Genomic DNA, 20,673 nt, shown 5'->3' on the forward strand with positions numbered 1-20,673 from the left:
AAAGAATAAAAACTCAAGAGTTTTAATATGTGTTAGTAAACTCAGAAATATTTATTTTTTCCATCACCTTCATAAAAAAGCTGTTCCAAGAGAAGAATAAGGTCCCAGAACACTGTTTGAAGCTAGAAAGGTGGCAGGGTCCGCCACATATAAACAACAATATGGATTGGTGTTGTCCTTTAAGGTCAGTTTATTTATTCGGTTTATTCAGTCATCAGTGAAGATATATCTCTTCTGACTACAGTTTCATACCCCAAACTAGAGTGTACCTTCATTACAGCAAATGACAACACAAACTGACTTCACTGAGATATAAAACAAGTTGTAAAAACATAAAAATGTCAAAGTAAGGTCCATAGATTTGTCACGACAGGTTCACCAACTTCCGATTTGTCGAGAGCCTGAGGATGCAGCTTGCAGCCACATGTGTTGGTGTCATAGATTATCAGTGGTGCAGAGTACAACATTCATTGCATCATGTATTGGTTATCATGGCAAACGTCCTTCACATATAAAACACCTATGTATTCATACAAGTTTTTATAATTCTGATTCTCATTTAATAAAATATCTGATTTACTATGATGGTACAACTAACGTGTCCAAAGCAACCAGCTCTACCTTTCCCACCTGATTTGTATCTTCTCAGCATGTTTTGGTGTCGTGGACAAACCCATCAACGAGAAGCATAATTGTGTACGCACCTGATTCGCTCACACGTCCTTGGCCTCCGCTCATTGGCTACTGTCAGACTGAGCGCGCTGTGATTGGTCGAAGTGCGAGAATAGGAAGTGTCTGTCAGTAGTAGAGGCTTATCATGGCTAGCTAAGTAGTGTCAGGTTAATATACACCAAAGGCTAAATATTTTGCGTCTTGCCGATAAACTCGGATGTTTTGTCGCGCAAAGAGGTATTCGGCAACCAACTTGTACACCGAGGAGTTTGGTCTGTTGGGACTATTGCGCTGTTTGTTGCTCTTTCGTGTGGCTGTGTACGACTAGCTTAGCTAGCTAACGTTCAACGTCAATTCAGCCACCTTGCAGCTACTTCTCTGCCAGCGTAGCTTTGCATTGGGATTTTTCAGCTTGTCTGACAGCTACAGTAGCGAAAATTAACCAGGTTGTCGTATAGAGAGAATACGGTTCCGTTTTAGTGAGCGTGTGCGTGAGTTTATTAATGCTACGTGTCGTAGTGTGACATAACTGTAACTGAATGTTTGGCGATAGCAATAGCAGCAGTTACAGCTAGCATATAGTTAGCTTGTCAACAATGGGTTATAAACGGCATTTAAAGACGGCAAGAAGCTTTTACTTTTTGACCCTACTGCTGCTAGTCTTCATCAAGGGAATAACAGCTGGTAAGTATGCCTCTTGCTTCGTATAACTGGTCAATACCTGCGCGGACAGGAGAGGCTGCACGATTCTTAAACTGTTGCAAGCAGCTGTTTATATTTAGCAAACAGATTTGGCTATCTCAAGTTCCTGTCTTTACTTCTGCCATATTAATGCTTTCCAGATGAAGAGCAACACGGGAATGACGGACCAGAGCTAAAGGTACGTCGTGAGCTTTTTGCATGTTGCTCTATAAGGCACCAAATTAGAATGATTGGCATGCAAATAGACCACTATGCCATCAAGCTCTTGTCAGTATGTGTTCTTGGGGACTTATCTGCTACACAGTTGATCAAATGAGTTTAATCAGACACTTTTCCCTCCTTACCTTGTGTGTTACTTTAGGGTTTATTTATGTACATCACATGTAGTGGTTTAGAGCTGCAGCCATTAGTCAATCAAAAGGAAATTCATCACTACCTATTTTGACTTTTGAGGAATTATTTCAAGCTGAAATGACAAACATTTGCTGGATTCAGCTGAAATGTAAACATATGCTGAGTTCATTTGTGATGATAGATGAAGGGTTTTGGGGTTTTAGACAGTTTTTTTGGACAAATAGATCAACTGAAGATGCCACTTTGAGCTCTGAGAAGTTGTGCTAAGCATTTTTCACAATGTTTTGACATTATAAACTAAATGATTAATTGATTTAAGTATGAAAGTGTTCAGCAGATTAATTGATAATGAAAATAATTATTAGTTGCAACCCTATTGTAGACACACAAGTTCCTAATCCATTGTTTGCAAAGAATTAATCATTTGCAACATGTTTCCTTCTTTCATCTATTCGTTACCTACAACTTCTTGTTTTTCTCTGCAGTCTTACCACGACCCAGACTCTGAAGAGGAAGATGTCCGTCTGGCATCAGAAATTGTGGCTGGTGCTTCTGTGACCTCTGGTCAAGATGTCTCCCCACCAGAAGAAGAGAAACAGACACCTAGGGATACACTGGAGGGAGAGGAGAAGGAGGACCTGCCTGAGCAGCCTCCTCCGGTTGAGGAGAAACCGAAAGAGGGTAAGGAGTACAATTTTAGCTCAAACACAAACTGGAGCGCAGCCAGGAAAACAAAAACACAGGTTAACTGGTTGATCAGTTCACTTTGAGCTCAGTCAAGTTACGTAGTTGAAATCCTTACGCATTTCTTTTTGCCGAGCTGAATGTATTGAGTGTTGAGAATTGAGTTTTCTCTCATTAAACTTTAGCACATAGGCTCTGCTTTATTTGGTGTGTTTTCTTGGCTTACACATGTGTCTCCAAATGTTTGTGAGACAGGGATCATGAGCTGGTATGCTGTCTGTTGCTGGAAGCAGACTGAGAGATTTTGAGAAGACTTTCTTTTGCCAGTCCAATCAAAGCTAGAAATGGATGGAATAGCGGAAGAGCTATCAGACTTTACAGTGGAAAATGTTGCTCCAGCCACCTCAGCAATGAGGATTTAAGGTTTTCATAGCACTTGAAAATAAGCAGCCTCATCTGGTGATCCACTAATATATCATGATTGTGACAGCTTATTACTTTGCAAGGCTTTACATACAGCAGCTGAGTAAAGAACTGTTGTTGAGCCACTGGGCATCTGGTTGTAATGAAGTGAGATTAGAAGTTGAGTCAGTTTCAGATATAACAGCCGGCTGTAGTGAACTCAATAAAATGCTTTGATGTTTAAAAAGAACAGAGTTTAGCTCCATAGGAGTTATTAGAAACCCAATATCCTCATCAACGTGTGAAGTGGTAGGTTATCTAACATAACATCAGCTCTTGTGTCAGCATTCCTGGTTAGCTGTGTGGCTGCCATGTAGCAGTGCAAGTCTAACTTCTTAATGTCCTCACAGTTTCCTCTTGTCTTTATTCACATCTGTTTTAAAGACTGTCTTGTTTTGTAAGCTGTGTGAGAGTGGTAACCTGTTTTCAGCTTTGCTGACTCTGAGCAAAGACATGTGTGGTTTCAGGGTAGAGGCAGGTTGGATAAACGGTTTAACCCCATGAGAAATTAGTGGGGCTTTGCACCTGTGGCTGCTATTGCAGACAGTTACATCATTTTACTCGAGGATTGTCAGTAATTTTCCGGCAGCCATCACTTATATAATATTGTAATTGGTTGAATATGGACATTTACTGACTTTTATAAAAGAAATAACAGACTTTATATGTTGAATATGAAGTTGTAAACCTAATTATCAATTATCATTATTTTTTTAAATACAGTTCCCGTGGTGGATGGAGGTACAGCCCATGGAGAGCCATGCATCTTCCCGTTCCTCTTCCAGGGGAGGGAGTACCTGGACTGTACCACTGATGGACGGGACGATGGACGGCCGTGGTGCGCCACAACCTACGACTATGACCAGGACAAGAAGTGGGGTTTCTGTGAGAGTAAGTAGATAGCTTGACTTTCATAAGTAAAAAGTAGAGTAACAATTTCTGCAAAGCCAATGTGACTAACTTTGAACTATCCTAAGTATTTCATGTTCAAGCCAAAATGCAGCCATTCATCAGCCTCAAATGGAAGTTGATTTGCTTAAATGATTGGATGAGCATTTTCCAATGCGGTTGGCTCATTTCCCCACATAAAGCCAAATAAGTAAAGATGAATTGTTTTATAGTACATGTATTTTCTTCTGAAAAGCTTGACAGCTACTGAAACTGAAAATGGAAACTTGCCTGAGAAAACATCACGGTTTCATTTCCAAAATTACTATTCCCCCCCCTCTGCTGCCAAAGTGTTATGAATCTTTTTTTTTTCCCATCTGCCTGCTCTTATTGGCTTTTCCTCTCTTTGCCTTAGCGGAGGAGCAGGCACAGCAGAGACTGCAGGCGGAGAAAGCTGAGAAGCAGTATCAGACTGTTCTGCGCCAGCTCAATGCCACCACCAGGAAGACCCAGAAGAAAGAGTGAGTTTCTTCTGTCTGATTTATTCTACCGGGTTTTGAATCCTCTGTCAGGTTATGTTTCTAACATGAGTTGGATTACTTGATAACAAAGGATGTTATGATGATATTTTTCTACTCATAAGAATTACAATAAATGTTTCTCTCCCTAACTTGATAATTGGCCTTAATTCAACCAATGAATCCAAACACACTGATGATGGCAGATCAATTATGCTGCTGGAAGAACAGCAAGCTCACACAAGCTGAGAAACACGTGTTGTTATTGTTTTAAAACAGACTTCAACTAACTCAGAGGAGACCAAGCCTTCTGTTTATGTGTTCATATGTAGCTTCATGTTAACAGACCAAATTATTTGATCTAGTTGTAAATGTCGTTTCGCTATGCTGATATCTATTACATATAGGCGCTTTATTTCCACGTCACTTTTCTCAGCACATCCTTATTTGCTTTAGGTGTCTCGATGTTTGTTATGTACACATCATTTTTATTTTGCCTGTGTCAATCTGACCTCACATGCACCACCTCTGCTTATCCAAAAACTCTCTCAGGTTATATGAACAGCTGATTGAAGTAGCAGAGAAAGGCCACCAGAAGGCCATGGAGAAGGTGGCGTACGCAATGCTGTTTGGAGATTACATAAACCAGAACGTCACCAAGGCCAAAGAAATGTTTGAGAAGCTTGCAATGGAGGGCTCACCTAAAGCTCAGATGGTAAAGATAGCATCCAAAAATGCTCATGTTTCAGTTGTGGAAAGTGTTGAAACCCGTTTGACCTGACATGTTTATTAAAATAGACTGAGAATGTGTGCTTAGAGGATTAGTTTTGTAACACTGCTCTGTTTGCCTCTCTGTAGGCTCTGGGTTTTCTGTACGCAGCTGGACTTGGAGTGAACTCAAGTCAGGCTAAGGTACTTTTTTTTTGGACTCTGTAAAACATTATTTTCACAGAAAGTTACAATGTCTGTCAACTGTTCATATATAACCTCCATTCTCTGTTTTTCAGGCCTTGGTCTACTACACCTTTGGTGCATTGGGTGGAAACTTGGTAGCTCATATGATTCTGGTGAGTTTATTTGTGCGTCAGTGAAGCAATGACTCAATGACATCACTTCTTAAGTGTAAAAATGTACATTTCTCCTTACTGTTTTATTAGGGCTACAGATACTGGGGAGGTGTGGGTGTTCCTCAGAGCTGTGAGTCAGCACTAACACACTACAGGCTTGTGGCAAATCAAGGTGAGCACTGACTGCAATATTTTAATATTATATTCAGGTTTTTATCTTGTTCCTGGGCAAATAACCTGATGAAAATTCTTCCTCTCTCTGCTCTGCATCCTCACCTCCAGTGGCGAGTGATGTGTCTCTGACGGGAGGCTCAGCAGTGCAGAGGATCAGGCTGTTGGATGAGGTGGAGAACCCGGGATCTACCAGTGGGATGTTGGAGGAGGACTTGATCCAGTACTACCAGTTTCTAGCTGAGAAGGGAGACGTACAAGCACAGGTAAAGTAGTGTCATCATCAATCAGTGTCCATTGTTCTGTACTGCTAATATGATGCGATATCACTTTTCCAAGCTGTACATGCATCTGAAACAAATGTATTCATCATGTCAAGGACAGTTTACAAAGGAAATGATGACTAAGAACCAAATATTAGATGAGAATGGGTAAAATCTCTTTTGTTTTTGTTTTTGACGTGTTAGAGATTAATTGTCTTATTGTTGTTGCACTAATTATGTAAATGAAAGCATCAATGTGAAATATTTTTTATATTTCTAACAGTAATTGTGTGTCAATAAAGTTAAGTTGGCCCTTTGTTTCCCAATAGGTGGGTTTGGGTCAGTTACACCTGCACGGAGGACGTGGAGTCGAACAGAATCATCAGGTGAGATCATTTTTTATATTCGAATTTCGTTAAAGTTTTGTGTTCTTGTGATTGTTTTGCACTGGTTAATGTATTTCTGACGTTCGCCATCCATCAGAGGGCGTACGACTACTTCACCCAGGCAGCAAACGCAGGGAACACACACGCTATGGCTTTCCTCGGCAAGGTGAGAGAGATGCCTTTTGTGGGAAAAGTGGTGGAAACTGATGAATTTGAAATGAGTTTTATTAATGAACATTATCTGTTGCCTTCAGTATATTCAGATTCCGTTTTATTTGATGCCCATGTATTTCACTTCTGTGTTTGTAAACATTATAACTATGTTGCCCACACTGTGTGAGAACTTGGAAAAAGCAGTCAGCAAGCTGGAGAGCAGAGTCTAAATCGAGTCCAAGATAAATAAAGCCAGTGATTTGGCGTTGCAGAGGCACCTCATCAAGTCTTTGATTACTAACCAAGTGATGTGACTCCTGTGTCCTTCAGATGTACTCAGAGGGCAGCGATTTTATCCCTCAGAACAACGAGACTGCCCTGCAGTACTTTAAGAAGGCTTCTGACTTGGTAAGACTAATGCTGCAGACAATTATCTTTATCTGTATCTCATCAGCTCTTACCATTACAGTAATTCTTTGAGAGAACCTAGTGCTCCTCTCACCTCTGCAGACAAACAGGATTCTGTTACTGTGCAGACTTTTACCTCTTCTGTGAAGTGTTTCATTCAGTACTCATTAACTTACTTTGTTCTTTTCTTCATCCAGGGTAATCCTGTGGGACAGAGCGGCCTGGGAATGGCCTACCTATATGGAAGAGGTGTCCCAGTGGTAAGAAATCTTTTACACTTTGCAGGTTTTTTGAGATCATGTTGAAGTTTTAGATGCTGCTGCTTAAGGTTTAACATAAAGTAAGGAGAAATTCAAATCTCTGATTTGTTTGGTTCTCATTTTGATATCGAGCCACCAGAGTGTTACTCAGTGTGTTACTAGCAGCCATTTGAAAGTCGTGTTTGTTTCTTCAGAACTATGAGCTGGCACTGAAATACTTCCAGAAGGCAGCAGAGCAGGGCTGGGTGGACGGTCAGCTCCAGCTGGGCACCATGTATTACAGTGAGTGTGTTACAGTCTGTATGTACACGTGCGCACAGCGGGTGCTTGTGGTACACAGCATCACCATGGCCTCCTGTCACAGATATTTCTTTTGTCCTTATTTCGTCTCTCGCTGTAAACCTTGTTACTCATCAGGAGATTTGAATATCCTTTTTCTTTTACTATCCCTCAATCTCACACAATCCCCTGATATAATTTTTATTTCTCTTGACTGTAATAATTCTTTTCTCTTCCATTGGGTTCACAGTTTTTTCTCTCTCTCCTTTCATTCCACAGATGGCATCGGTGTGAAGCGTGACTACAAGCAGGCACTTAAATTCTTCAACCTGGCCTCACAGGCAGGCCACATCCTGGCCTTCTACAACTTGGCACAGATGCATGCGACTGGTACAGGTGTGATGCGCTCGTGCCACACTGCTGTGGAGGTGAGCTCCATTCTGTCTGTGTTTCAGTAATCACTCATTCATTAAAGCTCTTATGCTGCTAATGATGCTCCTCACTTGAGATAAGCAGTCTTTAATTCTCATCTTTCATTACACAAGAGTGTGTTGTATCACAAGTTGCAAAGTGTCGCGCTGCATGCTTGTATCTTCGTTGCAGCTTTTCAAGAACGTGTGTGAGCGCGGGCGCTGGTCAGAGCGTCTCATGACAGCCTACGGCAGCTTTAAGGAGGGTGAGACGGATGCTGCGCTGGTCCAGTATCTGCTGCTGGCTGAGCAGGGCTACGAGGTGGCCCAGAGTAACGTGGCCTTTGTGCTGGACCAAAGTAAGAAAAAACATAATATATTACTGTAATGACAGAAGGGAGCATTCAAGCAGCGAAACTGTTAAAATAACTTTTCTTTTAAGCTATTTGTGGTCTTTTCATCCCAATTATTAAATTGTCTGACGCAGAGGAAGACAGTTGCCTGTATGTGTGTCTAGTTTCCTTATTCTGCTTTGTGACCACTTGGTGATCTAACAATGTATATTTTATGTAGAAGCTTAAATATATAAGCTAGCTTGATATTAGTTTCTTGGTAAACAATAGCATGATTAATAGTGTGAACTGTGATAGGGAAAAAGAAGATTTTGAATGTTTTTGTCTTTTTATTGATTGAAACAAGCAGAAGGAGCAAAAATCTTCAGCGAGAATGAGACCTACCCTCGTGCTCTGCTGCACTGGACAAGAGCTGCAGCACAAGGTGAGTCCCTGATCTATTTAATGTCTGTACTAGAGTGACAGTATTTGCAGCATTTGTTCTTATTCTTGCATAAAGGGAACTAGTTGAATTTGGCTACTGACTTGACGTATGTGATTTAATTTCAAGGCTACACAGTGGCGAGGATAAAACTCGGGGACTACCACTTCTATGGTTACGGGACAGATGTGGACTATGAGACAGCAGTTATCCACTACAGACTGGCGTCAGAGCAGCAGCACAGCGCGCAGGCCATGTTTAACCTGGGTTACATGCATGAGAAAGGCCTGGGCATCAAACAGGTGGGCACAAAGATTTACTTGTGAATGTAGACAATTTATTTATTGGTCTCAAATTTAAAGATGCACAGACCGGTGTGTGTGATTCAGAACTGTTTCCTGTGGTTCTGCAGGACATTCATTTAGCCAAACGCTTCTACGACATGGCCGCTGAAGCCAGTCCCGACGCCCAGGTCCCAGTTTTCCTGGCCCTGTGCAAGCTAGGCCTGGTTTACACTCTGCAGTACCTGCAGGATCTTAACGTAAGTACTGCCTCTTGTATTCTCCAGCTGGAGCTGTGACAATTTGGCTTTTGAAACAGAAACTCAGGATTGTAATTCAAGTTAAAAGCTTCATTAGAGGGAACTGGAATTAATCATTTGCATCTTTGTCCTCTGTCTTCTCCTCATTTGGCTCCTGCCAGTTGAAGGAGCTCATTTCTCAGGTGGACCTGGATCAGCTTCTAGGCCCGGAGTGGGACCTCTACCTCATGACAGTCATCGCCCTGCTGTTGGGCACGGTCATCGCCTACAGACAGCGCCAACACCAAATCATAGTTCCCCCTCGCCCGCCCGCTCCCGCCCCAGCGCCCCCTCCTAGACCACCTCAGGAACAGTCTGAAGCCCAGGCCGAGCCCCAGGCACAGGAAGAAACAGAAGCCCAGGGCCCGGCGCAGGAGGAGGAGGAAGAGGAGGAGCAGCAGCAGCAGCAGTGAGAGGAAGCCAGACGGAGCGAGGGCAGTAACAGACAGACATGAGGCTCTGCTAGCCCGCCCCATGGAGCAGCCGCTGCTCGCTAGCTGAATACCGGCTAGTCTGAGCGCCTCTCCCACTCTGCCTGCTCCCCACCACACGCTAACAGTGCAGTCTCACTACTCCCTTTCTCCATTCAAAATAAGCTGGTCCTATGCTGAAGAAGGCAGCGCGGGTGTTTATGGACAGTGCTGTAGAACAAAGAGGATAACACAGATTGGGACTTGCTGGTCTGTGACTCAGGATGCTGCCAGAAGCGCCGGTGTCCTCACAGTGGAATTCGCCTCGTGGTTGCCACATCCAAAGGCATTTTGGACTTGACTAATCAATATAGTTGGAATCTTTATGCTCATTAGTTTCTTCTCACTTTCCTCTTTTTTTTTTTGAGAAAATGACACTCAGTTGAACTGCTTCGATCCTAACTTTGAGCGGTGTTTTAGAGAGAAAAAAAACTGAGGCTGGAAAGTTTGACGTTGAATAATTTAATTTGCTAGCCCCAGTCGAGTTTTAAAGAACGTCATGTTTCTGCATGTTTTCTCTCATCTTCTTCCAGACTTTATTTTTTAGGCACCTTATTTTCAGATATTGAACGAGTGAACAAATGTTGCATTAATTTTTTTTGCATCGCAATTTTGCATTCATTAGGTATTTGTTTTAGTGCATTTCGATGTCAGGTGTGCATACCTGCACTTCACCCGGGAAAGAACACTTTTGTTCATTCAGCATTAGTGACAGTGCTAAAATGTTATGCCATTAGTATAAGAGGAAGAAGCCTGTGATGGCAAGGCTGGACTGGGTAGATATTTAATTTTAAGCGCACAGGTTCCTTCTCTCTGCTACATTTTCACCGTGGCAGACACGGACGAGGAATGAGAAGCTGCTGAAGTCTGTGAAATCGAAGCTGTCACAGAAAACCCTTGATGCAGGTCCTGTTTGATAATTTATCCAGACACCAGTCTTTCACTCTCCAAACGCAGTGAAAACAGAGTGCACAGAACAAATGTCACAAAAACTGAGTCCAGTGAAAGAAATTGAGAAGAGTTTTTGAAGGTGTTACTGTACTTTGGCTCTGATTTCATCCTGGTAGTTTTTTTTTTTTTTTTTGGAAGGTAGCTCAATAGTTCCTCTCAGCCCACATGCCTGTTTTTTCTTTCTCTTTTTTGTTTATTAAGCCTTGTGTTAGCCAAGGCAGAAACTGGAGCAGCCTTAAATATAGCAGCGCCTCAAACTCTGGATGGTTTCTACCGTAGAGGAAGTGGATTCGTTTTTGTGTGTGTGTGCGTGTGTGTGCGCGTTTGGTAACACAACTTCAGCTGTTGTGAGAATATCCACCCCCTCACCAAAAGTCCGAGATGGAGCTTTGTGCTCTGCCTACACTTTTCCATTTCAGATGGACCTCTAACCTACGAAAAGAAGCCAGACAGTTTTTATGAAAAAAAGAAGAGAATTTTCAGATTTACTCACACGCGGTTCATTTGTTCTGTTCCCACAATATGTGCTTGTTGTTAAGAATTACTGAGAGCTTATCTGACAATACATCTGCATGAAGTGTATGAAGTCAGAGAGGACAGTGAAAAATGTTATTCGTAAAAAGGAAGATAAGAAAATGTTCCAGACTGTCTCACAGAAACATTCACACATCGGTGCCCACACGACTCACAATTTGTCTAAAAATGAAACACTGGTCAAGACAGTTGAGAAGACTGCATTTTTACCATCGCAAATACAAGTTTATAAAGAAATGAATAAATGATATATGGATATTTAATTCTGAATGTTGTCTTTATTGCCTGAGTGTTAAAATGTTTCTGTTACGAGGCGTTGCACTGCTGACATTGATTCGGAACGCCTCTCAGTGGACGTGCGGGTTGTCGCTCAGCTTTAGAGGGTGGGCGAGACAAAGTGACAGCTCTGTAAAGCTCAGCATCGCATTGTACAGCCCTGGGGGTGACCCATTGACTGGCGCATACGCACTACTATGGAGTGGCTTTGGATCGCCGTGGCAACATGTGTGCTCACGTCCCACTCTGTCAAAGGTAAGTGCTGGAACAAGCAGGAGGGCAGAGCACACGTGAGGCTGCGTGCCGATATTTATTGTTACAGCAGCCGCTGAAACTGGGCCTTCTTTCAGACATGAATGTGCTGCATTTCATCTGGTAACACAACAGTGTTTACATAGGAGTGCATTTAACAGTAAAGTAAAGACAGATAAGGCTTTTCTAAATGTGACTTATGAGTATTCTTATGCTGTAAATGACATTTTGTTAAAGAGAAATTATTTGTTTAATTGTGCGTAAAAGTTTCCAATGGACGTTTTGGAAATAATTCTCTTTAAGGCAACGACTGGTGGTGGGAGTATGAGGAGGGGATACGACACTACAGCAAGGAGGCCCTCCAGAAGGTAATGTTACACCTGATTTTATCTCTGAATATACAAGTGTCTTTGTTTGATACTGGATGCGGTTTAGAAATCTAACTGTAGTGGCTGAACATTATTTTGTGTGCTGATTTTTATACACTTTTGTTCAATCAGTAACTGATGAGAAGAGCCTTGATTGACAGATTTAATTAAACACACATTTGGACAAAATAAAAGCAACAAAGACAATATAAGCATGCAAACAATGGGTAACCTACTTTTAAACATAAGAGGCAGGTTACCATGGGGGGGGGGGGGGGGACACAAACACCGGACCACATGGACCAGCAGGCATCCTGAGCATGTGCACAACAAGCAGAGCTGTGTCGCCCTAAAGAAAAGACGACGGAGCTGTTCAAATACGACAAGTAATCAGAGAGATGAAGAAGAAATGTAAAAAAACAGAAGAAGAAAACAAGGCCCTCAAGGCTGTGTCTCCAGGAGTGTCCCAACATGGACACATATTTGAACATTGCCTGAACTTGGGTGATTAAAAAGTTTTAGACTGAACAGTGATGCCTCTATCTCGTCTCTTTCTCAGGAGTTTCCAGAGAAGACTCGACCGGTGAGCTTCAAACATCCGTTGTTTCAGTGTCCGGACATGAGTCCCTCTCCGTCTGTCCCGTCCTCAGGTCGGTCAATATCATCGCCCACTCCACTCCTCTTGAATCAATCTGCTACCCAGTGCTGAAGAAGCAACTTGAAAGCAGCACTGACTTCACACTGGAAGAAAATGAAAGACTGCAGGGCAAAGATTGGTTGACTCGAGCTGCTTAGATAATGAAGTTCAAACTAATTTGTGGAAGGAAAATTAAAAAAACTGACAATAATGAAGAACTAGGATTAGTAATCAGCATGAAATGAAAAACTCAAGTAAACATCCCACATTTGTGATTAAGTACAATGTTGAGTAGATGTAATGTTATATTCCGCACACTAAGAGTTGAATGGTTGAGACTGATTAGCGTCAGAAACACCTGAAGTGTCTGTAAATAGAATAGAATTTCAAAATAAAAGCTCAACATGACAATTTATATGCCACCCAAAATTATGCCAAAATGCAAAAAAAGCCACATGCCAGCAAAAAAAAAAATATTTAGAAATATTATTGTAGGAAGTGACCCGTTGTTCACAGATCACACACTAACCCAAAAAGATTAAGTGCCGCTTCATTCATGGGAAAGTGCATTTATTTCTTCTCTGTCTTTCCTTCCATCCTCTGGTCCAGTTGAATTTGTGAAGGCGGCAGACATCAAAGTCATCGCTGCCCTGGGGGATTCATTGACGGTAAGTGTTATTAGGCCTCAGTGGTTATACAGAACATGACAAAGAAACTACTGTTGGATTGTTAGTATGCTGTTGCAATCGTGATGACTAAATGTTGCCGTGACAGAACTGTAGCCAAACTGGAAACGTCTACTTTTGGAAGAGCAAAATGTGTGAGAATTGGTATTTTAGACAATGGCCACATTATTCCAGTACTCACCGACTCTATGAATACACATGAATGACGGCTCAATCATTTAAAACAAATAAATACAATTTTAGACTGGTACCCATAAGGAAGGTAACACCAGTGACAATATTCATGAAAAATGCATTTTTACATGAGAAACTCACTAAATCATGTAATTAAATCCATTAAAATATAAATGTGAAAATGTCCTATAACTGAAAAGAGACAGTGGACTTAACCATGATCTTCAGGAAATAAGTGAAAGGAGGTAAAGTGATGTCATCAGTGTGATTTTATTTCAAAATAATAGACCTTTGTCACACGGTAACACCAGTGATGTGACTCCAGGGTTTCATTTCATTATATATTGTATTGGAATTTTATTTTTATGTCATTTCTATCATAAAATTGATAATTACATGTACATTATTGCATTTTATGATAGAAAAACATGGTTTTGATCTAAGAATTTTAAACATTTCATATAAAAACCAAAATGAACTATTGAAAAACAGATTTTGCCAATTGCCAAATTGTCTGCAGGTTTCTCAGTCACTGTGTCGCTTCCTTTTCAGACGGGCATAGGCGCCAACGCCACCACCGTCCTCGGGATTCCCATCGAGTATCGTTACGTGTCGTGGAGGTGACAGAAATCATGTGTGCCACCTGTAATGCAGATAATAACCCTGCTGCAGAGGTCCTGCATGTAGACAGCACATAATATGATTAATCATCATTCATCCGTAAACCTTTTCAACAATAAGGCAAACCCATGATTTAATACCACTTTCTTTGACATTGCTTTACCTTGCAGTATCGGAGGCTACGGCTCATTTCAGGATGTCATTACTTTGGCAAGTAAGATGTTTAAATCACTGACGATATAGAACGTTATAGTTTTGCATATTTGCCAGACAAACGTCAGGCTCTCTAGTATATCGTCTTTACACGTTTCGTTTCTAAATGTGCTCTTCAGACATCATCAGGCTTTTCAACCCCAACCTGCTGGGTGCTGCTCCGGGGAAGACGGTTCATGGGATGCAGGCTCATATCAGTGACACGGGCTTCAACCTGGCTGTGACTGGACACAACACCTTGTAAGGACTCATCGGGGGGACGAGGACAGTTTTTGGATTGTTCTTTAGCTTCGATTGTAAATGAAAGCTTTAGCTGTTTGTAAAGATTCTTGTCATTCCTTCTTTCTAGCAACCTTCCAAGCCAGACGAGACATCTGATCGACACTCTGAGGGGTTATGAGGTACAGTGGTGCTCTGTTTTTTTTAATCTAAAATATGATGGAGCTGGTTTATTAAAGCTCAACAGCAAGAATCTGAGATGTCCCGCTGTCCCTGAATCTGTCTTTTATGGACCAAATCTGTTGTCCTTCCATCAGGGTCTGAACTTCGAGGAGGACTGGAAGCTTTTGACCATCCTCATGGGCATGAACGACATCTGCGATTACTGCAAAGATAAGGTCCGTCTGTTTCTCCTTGAAATAAACAAACAGTGTACTTTTAAACATGTTTTTTTACGGAATCTGAGATTGTCAAATTCTTGTTATTAATCTCTGCAGATTCTCCGTGTTCTCTCTAGGCTCTCTTTTCAGTGGATAACTTCATTCACTACATGACCATCTCCTTGGAAATGCTTATGAATGAGGTATAAAAAAAAACAACAAAAACACAAGATGTATCTGAAATTGTGAGGTTTCAGTGTAGTGTTGGAGTTCATACTACAGCGAGGGCGTCTTCTCCTCGTTGTGCTCCAGGTTCCTCGTATGATCGTAAACGTCGTCCAGATCCTGCCCATGCATACTCTGAGGGAGGTGCAGAAGCCCACCCCGGGGTGCCTGCTCCAAAGGTAAATAACCTCCTCACACGTGTATTGAAAACAAACACAAATAAAAATGTGTAAAGTGTCTAACGTGTGTCTGGCAGGTTACAAGGATCCGTAGAATGGCTATTTTTACTCAGTAAAGAAAGACACAATAACACCATAACCAAAGAAACCGAAGGGGAAAACAAAGGTGGTTTATTTTCTGCTCAACAATAATACTTTGAATCATCACAAAGGTTTCTCAACATGTGGGGGAGGATGAGAGAAGGCCGTCCTCAAACAAACAGAGATGAATATAACCAAACTAGACCTGACTAATTCATACCTCTGACAATAGAAGCACAAAAAAAAACCTCACCTATCACTGAGGGAAAGAAAAGTGCAAAGGTTAACCCAACTTACCGATAGTCCTCCACCTCCAGCCGCGGACCTATTTCTATTATTCTTCACGAGTGTGCTCAGACAACGCAGCGCAGCATCAAAGGGTCAAAGAGAAAAGAGCGGAGTATAACCAGAGCCCTCGAGTGGAGAGAGTCGCTGCAACTGAATTTCAAAAGGCAGATTGTTGAGAATACAGAGAGACAGAGGAATAATGTTTGGCAGTTCTTAGTTACCTCATGATTTACTGATGTATTGATCTGCAGCACTGGGCTGCTAGTGATTGCAGTTAACGTCTGGGAACTATTGAGAGGCTCCACAATCTGCCGTCGTCCGCGGGAGAAAGAAAGTGGAGGTGACCCAATTCTCTCTCTGCTCATGGGCTGATGGGAGAGTGAATGTTCTGAATGTTGATTGGCCAGCTCAACATCAGAGAGGATCAATGGGCAGCATGACCAGACTGCACAGGTGGAGATCAATCATGTGGCTGGCACCTGGAGAGAAAACAGGGGGGATGGATGAGAGGAAGAAAAAGCACTTTGCGTCACCTGGCACGTAACAGCGCCTCTTAAAAAAATGACAGAATAAACAAACACTGAACTTATTTTCCTTTTCACAAGTTTAACAGCTGGGCATCAGACGTTTCCTACCTCGATGTAAAGTCCTTTCTCAGTGTTTGTGTGCCGGAGGTTTCAAGTTTCCACATCACACCCGGATTGGCTGCCTAAGTATTTGTGATGTCACAAATCACGTGTGCGGGCCCGCCTCTTAAAATCAGATGTTCAATGAGCACAGAGAAAACTCTCACTTTCAGCAGTTTTTGTGAAGATATCCTCCTCGTGTCAAACACTGCAGGTACATCACCCCACAATGTAGAGCTCAAACATTCGACTGTGGGAACAAAAAGAAAATGACATTTATTACTGAAGACGCACTTTAACTTTGTAGCTGTCCTTTGTTGTGCAGTAATCATGTCAGACACACATCGTAAAGCCATGCAGAGTATTTTTAAATGCAGTAAAACATGTCTAGTAGCCAAATCCTGCAGTTGTATATGAACATGACCTGTGTTTCTGGTCCATCACAGGAATTATGAACATCATGTAATGTTTTTTGTTAATTTTGCATCTGACTGACCATTTTGTTTTTGTTTTTATAGATCTTTCTGCTCGTGCCTGATAGAGCCAGTAGCTAAGTCTCCTGAACTGCAGGAGCTGATAGAAGTTAATCTGGAGTTCCAGGTACAGTTTATACACCTCTCAGTATATTAAAAGTTCATGTTATCCATAATGGGAAAACGTCATTTTTAATAGTAATTAACGGCCCTCTAAGATCCTAACTCACTCTCTAATCAAACACTATATATCGTACAAACTGTTGCATGCATGTAAATAATCCACATGATTGCTGTTATTATAAATCAATGAAAAAGCAGATAAATGGATTGTTTTGTGTCACTTACATCCACAGAAAAGACTTGAGGAGCTGCTGTTCACCGACCGTTTCTTCAGGGACGACTTTGCCGTCGTTCTTCAGCCCTTCCTGAAACACGCTGACCCTCCCCGCCTCCCGGTAATCCATCCCCACGCCATCCACCACGACAATATGTGTCACGAGATGAATCAGTGAGAAACATCACACAGAAAACGATTGCATCATCCAGAGCGTGACACCTGTAGCTTTCGGCTTTGTTAACTTTGAGGCTGGCGATGAGAGCATCACCGACGACACATTCCATCAGTCCCTCTACACTTGCTTATATGTTTTTTGTCTCCGTGAGCAGAACGGGAAGATCGACCTGACCTTCTTCACTCACGACTGCTTCCACTTCACCATAAAGGGGCACGAGGAGCTGGCCAAGGGGCTGTGGAACAACATGGTGAACAATGAGACGCGCTGCTTGTATTTCATGGCACACATGGGGAGGTCACAGGTCAACAAACAACCCACTCACACCTGGAGGGATTCACTGTGTGGAGTCAAATCTGTGCTCACTAAAGGAGGAGAAATAATGACAGAGAGAGAGAAGCTGCAGATCAAGAGTGGGGACGAAGGACACAGTTTTATTTTTAATCAATTTTTTAAACGCGAGCTTCATTTGGGGAGAAAAATCATATTTCTGTGATGCTTTATATGAAGCTCCTCCTGTTTATTGTTAGATTATAAGACATTTATACGCACCTACAAGAAACAGTTATTTATGCTTTTTGCAACTATTAGATTGAAAGTGGGAGAGGTTCATAATTTTATTTTGAGTCACTTCTAATAAGGGTTTACATGCTTTAATGCTCAAAAAACACATTTTTCACATACTGTCTAGTGCTGCAGCTCTGTATTCCCCCTCCATCTGAACGAGGATTCAGGAGCTCCTGTTTCTGTGAGGGGGGCCTCACAGAGACAGGAGCTCCTGAATCCTGATTACCAAGTCTGCTCCAACTTGGGGGGGGGTCTTCACCCGAGTAACTGAACTGTTCTGCTGCAGCATGGACTCATATACACACAGGGCATGATCTCTAGCTGCAAAAAGTGTAGTTAACTGCTAACAGAAACATAATAAAGTATGTTTAAATCTTAATAAAGCAACAAAAAGCTTAGTAAAGGTCTAACAGGGACATTACACTGAAGGCTAGTTTGTAGTTTGTAGTGCTATAAACAATTATCCTTCGATTCATGTTCTTAAATATGCAATATGTAAAAACTTTAGTTTAAAACGTCCAAATATCTAAAATTATCAACCGAATGTGGAGAATTAAACTACGTGCCGTGTCGCAGAGATACCTAATGAGGATAGCATGCTAAACAGCTAGCCTAGGGCGGGAAAACCTCTTTCTCTCAGTGGTCCAAAGCTTTAGCGGTGGTAACATCAAGACTCATCAAGAGTAGTCAGACTAGCTGCACGGCTAACTCAGCTGACAAGCTAATGGCAGCTCCAGTTGAGATGTGCTGCAGCCTGTTTGATTGGAGGATAAATTCAACAGGTGGCCATTTCTTACAAAGTGCACCTTTTAACCAGGCTATGGCTTAATGCAGTGTTGTAATCTAACAATGTGTAATTATCACTTTCCTATCAACTTTCCTTAATAAGCATCTTAGCTGTTATCTTATTATTATCACAGGGGCTGACAGGGGTTTCAATATATTTCAAAACAGAGGACTTATTCTCTTCCGCCCACATTAACCTCCTGCTCCATCTGTCTTCTGCTCGCAGTTTCAGCCCGAAGGAGGAAAAATGATTGTGAGCAGCTTCTCTGATCCCATCAGTCTCATCTGTCCATCTCTGGTAGGATCCGACCGAGTGTTTCTTTAACCCGAAAGCTTTCATGCATTCTTAATCAGACAGCTAAAGCAAAGATTCAGATGACCTGTAATCCTGTGTTACGTCGAGGAGAAAAAAGGAAGAGCTGTTTTTTTTTTTTCCAGAGGATGTTGGTTCTTATGGTAATTTCTTACCTTTGAAGGTGCACAGGATTAACATAATCTTCAGAGGTTTGGAACTTTATCTAAAGACAGATAATCAGTCGCAGTTTACATTTTACATTTTACAGCCATTTTTATTTATGAATATTATGCTAATGCAGTTTTCCAGCAGATTTAGCGTTGGGAGGGAGGCTCAGACCTCTGAGACTTTCATGTCAGACGTTCAACAGCAACATTTTAATGCTAGAATTGACCTACTTCACTGTTTCTCACACTGTACCGAACATGTTGTCTCCCTGTTCGTCCTCTGGGTTCTGGGTTTGTTTGGTGTCAGAACATCTTGGACACACAGACACGTGTCCAGACAGTCCCTGAATGCAGCTGCTTTACCGTCCAACCAGAACATGAGAATGAGACCAAAAGGAAAATAATGAACAAAATAGATTAAATATTCATCCTGATTTGCAAGTCTGCACTTTGATTTAAACGCAGCTGTGTGACGGAACAGGAACCAGTGTCTGTCTGGCTGATTGTAAATGCATGTTGGATCGAGATGACGCTTTGGGAAGCGGTCCCTCAGTTCTGTGTAATTAACGAGCTGAAACACTCACACTCATCCTCTCTGCGTCCCCTCTGAAGGAACACCCATATATCTTCACCCGACCCATCGCAGCCAAGTCCGGCCAGCCTCCACTGCAGTCCGATGCTCTGTCACAGGCAGCTGTCTTCCTCCTGCTCTCTCTCCTCGTGGGTTTGGGACGTCTGGGACTCGTGTAGCTTTTTCACTTTTTTGCTGGACTATTTTACAAGCCTGTCACTGCTCCATCGGTTACTGTCGAGACGATACAGTGGATCACCTGCAGAGGAGAGTTTGTGAGCCACCCTTTTGCAACTTTGCATGTCTGTGGCGCCCCAAAATAGCAGCACAGAGGAAATTTACTGCTGTTTTTTTTTTTTTTTTTTTTTTTTTTTTTAAAGATCTGAAACCCCCCCGAGTTAACGTGACAGAGAATCCTGCCTCCTGAATATTTAATTTCTCAGGCAGTTGGAGGTGGTGGGCAGACAGTTTTCTGTTTTGCCTCATACATTTTCAGTTCATCAAGCACCAGGATGTTTGACCTGCTTTGATCACACACACCACCTGCGGGGACGATCTTCTGCGTTTCTCTCACATTTGTAATTAAAATAATACACTGTAGGTGTTTTTTCTTTTTTCTTTTTTCTTTTTTTTTTTTAAAGGGAAAGTCTGGCTGCTTTGATTTAACTGCAGATTTTGTAACTAGGGAAACATCAAGTAACAACTTTTGAATTTGTTCATGTGACATTTATACATTCATACTTAAGACATTAAACTAATTAGACTTCCTCCACAACCTGTGAGTGTGTGTTAAATCTCGTGTTTTATTTGTCTATTGATATTTAAAGGATACAATTCAAACTCTTCTGATATTAAAGGGGAAGTCCACCAACTTCACATGTTAAAGTGTGTTTACAGGTCTTGCTGAGCACAAGGAAAAACGTAGTGTGAAAGTAGTACAAGGTTTATCGTGGCTCCAGAGGAAGCTGCATGTAATCTGATAAACTGCCTCCAGTGATGTCACTCAGTGGTGAAGTTGCATTGTGGGTAATGTAGGTTTTGAAAAGCAGTCCACTGGTCTGGCGTTGCACTCCTATAAACCTGTTGGA

At 41.8% G+C, this 20,673-nt stretch overlaps 2 protein-coding genes across 4 annotated transcripts; both read left to right on the forward strand.

The window, feature by feature from the left end:
• Positions 1 to 766: 766 nt before the first annotated feature.
• Positions 767 to 11,249, forward strand: sel1l (SEL1L adaptor subunit of SYVN1 ubiquitin ligase). Of its 2 annotated transcripts, none has more exons than XM_030405794.1 (21): positions 767 to 1,356; positions 1,515 to 1,552; positions 2,214 to 2,409; positions 3,598 to 3,765; positions 4,178 to 4,283; positions 4,833 to 4,995; positions 5,139 to 5,192; positions 5,288 to 5,347; positions 5,438 to 5,519; positions 5,630 to 5,784; positions 6,111 to 6,167; positions 6,265 to 6,333; positions 6,651 to 6,728; positions 6,926 to 6,988; positions 7,183 to 7,270; positions 7,547 to 7,695; positions 7,871 to 8,036; positions 8,380 to 8,454; positions 8,581 to 8,753; positions 8,864 to 8,992; positions 9,154 to 11,249. In XM_030405794.1, the coding sequence occupies exons 1-21, from the start codon at positions 1,269 to 1,271 to the stop codon at positions 9,442 to 9,444; spliced, it is 2,448 nt and encodes an 815-aa protein (XP_030261654.1). In that variant the 5' UTR covers positions 767 to 1,268; the 3' UTR covers positions 9,445 to 11,249. The 2 variants fall into 2 exon arrangements, with proteins under 2 accessions (XP_030261654.1, XP_030261653.1); XM_030405793.1 differs by having other exon boundaries at positions 768 to 1,356; positions 8,377 to 8,454.
• Positions 11,250 to 11,442: 193 nt separating this feature from the next.
• On the forward strand, positions 11,443 to 20,357 carry LOC115573788 (phospholipase B1, membrane-associated-like). 2 transcript variants are annotated; one of them, XM_030404756.1, is made up of 16 exons: positions 11,443 to 11,517; positions 11,818 to 11,882; positions 12,442 to 12,532; positions 13,129 to 13,187; positions 13,932 to 13,999; positions 14,171 to 14,214; positions 14,333 to 14,453; positions 14,563 to 14,614; positions 14,750 to 14,830; positions 14,950 to 15,015; positions 15,125 to 15,216; positions 16,730 to 16,811; positions 17,041 to 17,142; positions 17,354 to 17,449; positions 18,779 to 18,850; positions 19,627 to 20,357. In XM_030404756.1, the coding sequence occupies exons 1-16, from the start codon at positions 11,460 to 11,462 to the stop codon at positions 19,762 to 19,764; spliced, it is 1,287 nt and encodes a 428-aa protein (XP_030260616.1). In that variant the 5' UTR covers positions 11,443 to 11,459; the 3' UTR covers positions 19,765 to 20,357. The 2 variants fall into 2 exon arrangements, with proteins under 2 accessions (XP_030260616.1, XP_030260617.1); XM_030404757.1 differs by lacking the exon at positions 11,443 to 11,517 and adding an exon at positions 11,531 to 11,637.
• Positions 20,358 to 20,673: the final 316 nt, after the last annotated feature.

Source organism: Sparus aurata, chromosome 22 (assembly GCF_900880675.1).
Source record: "Sparus aurata chromosome 22, fSpaAur1.1, whole genome shotgun sequence".
Lineage (NCBI taxonomy): Eukaryota > Metazoa > Chordata > Actinopteri > Spariformes > Sparidae > Sparus > Sparus aurata.